Below are 5,501 nucleotides of genomic sequence, written 5' to 3'. Positions count from 1 at the left end.
AGAGAGAGAGAGAGAGAGAGAGAGAGAGAGAGAGAGAGAGAGAGAGAGAGAGAGTTAGAGAGAAGAGGGGGAACTAAGCTGAATAAGTAATTTCTTTTGCAGCAATCAAACTCCTTCACCATAATGCATAACTCATGCACCAACTAGCCCACCACAGGCACTGCAAAGTGCAAATGAAAATGATTTTGCAACTCTTTCACTCACAAACAGGTGGTGGCATCCGACCCCACGCTGTTGCTGCTGGTCAGAAAAGCACAGACATTATGTAACTAATCATTTGGTTCTTCTAAAAAGCAGTCCAAGAAATGTTATCCTTGTCATGTTATCCCTGAACACTCAAAATATTCCCCCATCAATCATATGCACCCAGTAAGCTTCTGATATGGATCTCTCTATACAATGAACTTCTCTCTGGACACATATCATGCACTGCACGCAAACAAAACGTCGTGTCAACATTTAAACGCTAATCGGAACTCCCCCCGCCGGCCGTGCCCACCACTCAGCAGGGGGCGCCGCGGTCACGCACCTGTTCGATGCGCACTTGGTTGGCAGCTAGCGCCCTCCTCGCGGCAGCGTCCTGGTTCTGCAACTGCTGCCGCGTGGCTTCCAGCGTCGTCTGCAGTTCAGCAATCGTCCGCTCCATCTAGCAAAGACGCCATGACGCTCTCGTTAACAATGTCGTTATCAATTGCTCGATCGCAGCCTAGCTACGGCTTGTATTGTAATGTGTGCCAGACATTCGTTGTGCAATTATAGAAGAACATAGCTTGTGTTAACTTGTGTGTTACTGTGTGCTACAGATTTGTTATGAAAGCAAATCGTCGATCAGAGAAGTTGTATTAGCTATTGGGACTATTGGCACTGAAAAGATATCATGAATCTAATTATCTTATACTTCTTTAGTTATTTGAATTTAATAATGAAATACAGCTAAATGTGCAATTTATCCTGTCAGTATCCGTTTTGACTCAATTTATCCTTATAAACATTTTTTGGCAACTTCGTTCAATATGACATAATAACAGATGTTGACATACATGTGTATAGCTATATACAGTAATTAACAATAATATAGTATGATAACATTCCCGCCCATCTTCAAGATAATGATGCAATTGTGAAAAAAATGATTACAGCAAATTCACGAAATATATAAGTATATTGATGAAACAAACCTCTTACACTATACTACCTATAGCTTATTATTGTAAAGTTTTATCACCTGCAGATGATATAAAACCGGTCAAACAATACTATGGAAACACGTTAGCTCTTTTAATTTAGGTCTGATAAAATAAAAACAATCATAATTGATTATTGGTTGGTTATGTGTAAGTTATTATCGATTATAAATTATAAACGAGAGACTTAATTGCGCCTAGCAATCAAGATCTTCGCACGCCGATCGATAGTGGCGAATGTTCCCCCGGTACGCACCTCTTTGGTTTGCGCCAGGTAGATCTGCTCGCTCTCTCCTGTCTGCTGTGCGAGCGCGGTCTTCTCCCCAGCGGCCACCTCGCACTGGTTCTTCTGCTCCGAAACCTTCCTCTCCAGCCTGAAGCATGACGACACTCATGTGATCTCGTGCAACAAACATCCCCTATCCGCTATTCTATCTGTAAGACTACCAGCGTGTTTGTGGAAATGTGTGATATCCATACTATTCAACAATGAGTTGTACAGCATCGGTAGGCCTATTCAAAGCAAGCCCGCGACATTGCGGTAGATCATCGTAATTCACTTTAGATTCGATTTACATTCATGATATATTAGACACAGAGAATCTTTTACGTCGTAGAATTGATACACTATGAGGAGAACATGCAGAAGTGGTCTCCTCCACCTTCTGAACCATTCTGGCTTCTCCTAGGACAGTGAGCTGTATGTGAGCAGGAGAGGAGGGATGAAGACTGCCTCGTCTTCCAGTGAGAAACTAGTTATTATGCAGACTTCATCTTCTCAAAGGCAGTGCTTCACTAATAGTAATACTGCTAAATATCATCTGCTTATTAATAATTATCTTCTTTAGCAAATGATATCTATCATACATGCCTTGCTATATCATGACAATGTTTACACTATGCCTTTGCAATGTAATACAGGATGCTTGATGACCAATATCGCGAATACGTACTTTGCAATCAGTTTGGCTTGCTCCATACATTGCTGCTGTAGCTCGTGAAGTTGTGGTAGAACTTTGAGACCGTTTGGCAGTTGGTACAGCTCTTCTGCTTGTACCACACCATTGTTCGACAATGCCGCGTCTTCACTAACCTCCTGCTCCGGCGCGCAGATTTGAATGACACCCGAATCGTCTTCACAACTGCCTTCAACTACAGATTTGGCCCCTCCTTGTCTTCTATCAGGATCGGAATGTACTTCGCTCTCGGACGTTTGCTCGACTGCGCTAACACGGTCGCTTATCACAGATAGTTCCTCCAGGCCAGGTGTGGCTACAACGCAACCAAGCTCAGTGTTAGCTGTGGGTACTGTGGGTGTTAGCTTGCTTGCGGCACATTGGACGCCGTTGTTCAATTTGTCTCCTTCACGCGTGTCGGTGGCATCGGCCATGTTCGATGGTCCCTCAGGAAACAGAGTGCCCGTGGATTCGTGGCTACTATTCTGTTCATCTTTACAAGAAACACTGTCTTGCACTACCAGTACCACCTCAGTGCAATTTGACGACTGTCCGTCCAACAAATGTGAAATTGCATCTTTTTCGCTACTTTGGTTGCCGTTAACTTGGTCATCGCTTTCTCGAACGCCTGGATGAGAGTCATCTACTCTGCAATCCTCAGTAACATCGCATGGTGCTGAATTGTGAATGGTTGGTGACGCAGATGATTTGCAACTTGCCATCACAGAATCTGTGTGATTACTAGCACTTCCCTCATTTTCTGCGCAATTAACATTCGCTAGTTCTTCCGAGCACATTCCTGGCCATATCATCTCCTCTGCATTTGTGCAGGACGTTGCCACGTTTACGTCAGAAGATTGACTTGAAATCTGCGAATCGTTAGACGCAGCTTGTTGACTACACCGTTGCTGACCGTCAAACTCATCAGCTGTTTGCCCCTTCTCACCATGGCTATTGACGTGGGTTGACACTGCTTCAACTTCCTCTACTGACATTTCCTTCGCTATATGCTCGCCACCTTCGGTCTCGGTAACACCTGAAGGTTCAGCATTGCCCGTGCAGCTTTCGACTAGTGACACATCACCACCTCTCGCCTCATAACTGATTTCGACCTCATTTCGATGCCGGTCACCAGAGTTTTCGCATGCCAATGGACTAGATGTATTTTCTTGTCGATAGGTATCTTCATCAAGCATCAACGGGTCGGGTGTATTCGTCTGCTGATCATCTGGCTCATCGCTCCGAGTCGTTTCCATACTTTTATCAGGCTCGAGTGTGCTGCTCTCATTCTCCATACCTTCCTAGCAGCCGCTGTGCAAAATAAAAACACATTTCTGCTGTTGCTCAATCGGGTTGATTGCTCAAGACTAGTATGAGACCCCAGGTATATACAGCTCACAATATATGTAACCAAGAGCTAATAAATAAATAATACCTAGAGTGTACAACGGGAAAACGGGAAAATAGTGCTATTTCACGACATGATTATTCTACTTTGTCTGCGAGTCTAGAATATGTTCATGGTATTGCGTTAAGCAGCATTCTTTGTTCTGTAAAACAAGACCAACCGCTTGTCTCTACGATACTCCTAGGCCGACATATTGGATCGTAATCATGCCTCCCACACTGGCCTCACGACACCTCGATACCACATATTCCCGAACCTTTGCGCGCTTAAGCCTTAACGCATTAGAGAAGGCGCTTCGTGAGAGTTCGGTTTTTTCCGCGATGACTTTATGAATGAACGGCGTTTCGGTTATCATCAGTGGCTTTCGGGGGGGTCACCTAGGCCATTATCTCCCATTATCTTTCCTAGCATGGCTAATGCCCGTAATGATGGAGCCGGCAATATTTTCTAAATTAATTCTCTACAACGCAGCTCAGTTACTATGGCTAATAGGATCTATGTCCCCCCAGGGTACTGCCAGAACGTACCCTGGGTACGGTCCGGTATACCGGAACGTACCCTGTTAACTATCTGATATGGTTAGGGTTAGGGTTAGGGTTAGGGTTAGGGAGTAGGCGTAGGCAACTCCCTAGACTCGTTAGTGGAGTAGGCAAGGTACGGTCCAACATATTAGATAGTACCAGCAGAGCATATATATAAATTACGTTGATATATATGCTCTGGTACCAGGGTACGTTCCGGCAGTACCCTGGAGGACAGAGACCCTCTCAACGTTACTATGGTGTAGTAAGAGTACCAAATTTGGGCATGTGACATCAATTATCAGCGCTCCAAGCGGCGATGAAAAAGAATAGCCAAAATCGTTAAGGTTCGGGAATATGTGGTGAGGCCACTGTGGGAGCCGGGAGGCATGATCACGATCCAATATCCCGACCTAGGAGTATCGTAGAGACAAGTGGTTGGTCTTATTTTAGAGAGCAAAGAATGCTGCTTAATGCAATACCATGAACTTAGTCTAGACTTGCAGACAAAGTAGAATAATATTGTCGTGAAATAGCACTATTTTATTATTAGCTCTTGACGTCACATATATAACTAATCCAGGGTGCTAAACTAGGATTGGGCCGGTTGATTCTAGGTTTGCTAACTACTCTTAACAATAACATGGCTAAATTGAATTCCAATTAATGATGCGCCTTGTCAATGTCATCATGGCCCGGTCACGCAGGTTGTTCTGGGAAAGTGAACGCCACTGACCAAGTAATGTACCTTCATTTCTTTGGGGAGTGGTGGCGGCGCAACTGCACCCCTTGCCACAGACTATGCAATGCTACCATTATGGCATTAATGATATTGTTGATAACGTCACGAGTAATTGTAGTTTTGACTTTTGTACTCCGTTGAGTTCACTGACACGTAGGCCCTACTACTAGTACTAGCCTACTGTTCAGTGTTCTGACTTCTGACTGTTCAGTGTTCTGTTCAGTCACTCTTACACATTTTTACATTTACTTAACTGACAGACATTTGAGCACTTACGGAATATGCATAAGGCCTCACACAATGATGCTGGCACCTATGTGTTGACATCCACTCGGCTGCAGCGTCGTAGGAAACGCCACACATATGCCAACTCACACTAGGTACAGTATGCGAATATCAACTTGTTTTTCTGCGACGTGCAACATGGCGAAGACTTCTTTCGAGCGGTACTATTGGTTGCCGGGTGAAAATGTTAACCAATCAAACGGTTGGATTCAACTGGGGAAATGAACACGAGGTGTTTTTCCTCCATCATCGATGCATTGTTACTACCCTTCTTACTAGCGTGGAGCTGTTGATACCTCAGATAGAGACTCACCTAGTCTATCGTTTTATAAACACCTTGGCCTTGGTTTCTGTACAACTTACAGTAAGTATATTAGCATTTATAATTTGAAGAATTACGGTGTA

The 5,501-nt window shown here is 44.1% G+C and overlaps 1 protein-coding gene across 1 annotated transcript in view; it reads right to left on the bottom strand.

Moving 5' to 3' along the window:
• Positions 1 to 5,147, bottom strand: part of LOC106812995 (coiled-coil domain-containing protein 186-like) — a 23,599-nt gene extending 18,452 nt beyond the window's left edge. The window contains exons 1-4 of the mRNA XM_014817037.1: positions 5,125 to 5,147; positions 2,138 to 3,451; positions 1,441 to 1,558; positions 530 to 646 (exon numbers count right to left, since the gene is read on the bottom strand). Coding sequence (XP_014672523.1) covers positions 530 to 646; positions 1,441 to 1,558; positions 2,138 to 3,435 — 1,533 coding nt within the window. The 5' untranslated portion in view covers positions 3,436 to 3,451; positions 5,125 to 5,147. The remainder of the gene's footprint in view (positions 1 to 529; positions 647 to 1,440; positions 1,559 to 2,137; positions 3,452 to 5,124) is intronic.
• Positions 5,148 to 5,501: the final 354 nt, after the last annotated feature.

This window comes from Priapulus caudatus, unplaced genomic scaffold, assembly GCF_000485595.1.
Source record: "Priapulus caudatus unplaced genomic scaffold, Priapulus_caudatus-5.0.1 Scaffold712, whole genome shotgun sequence".
NCBI classification, from domain to species: domain Eukaryota; kingdom Metazoa; phylum Priapulida; class Priapulimorpha; order Priapulimorphida; family Priapulidae; genus Priapulus; species Priapulus caudatus.
The sequence above is the reverse complement of the archived record's forward strand: the minus strand, read 5'-3'. Positions and strand labels throughout refer to the sequence as shown.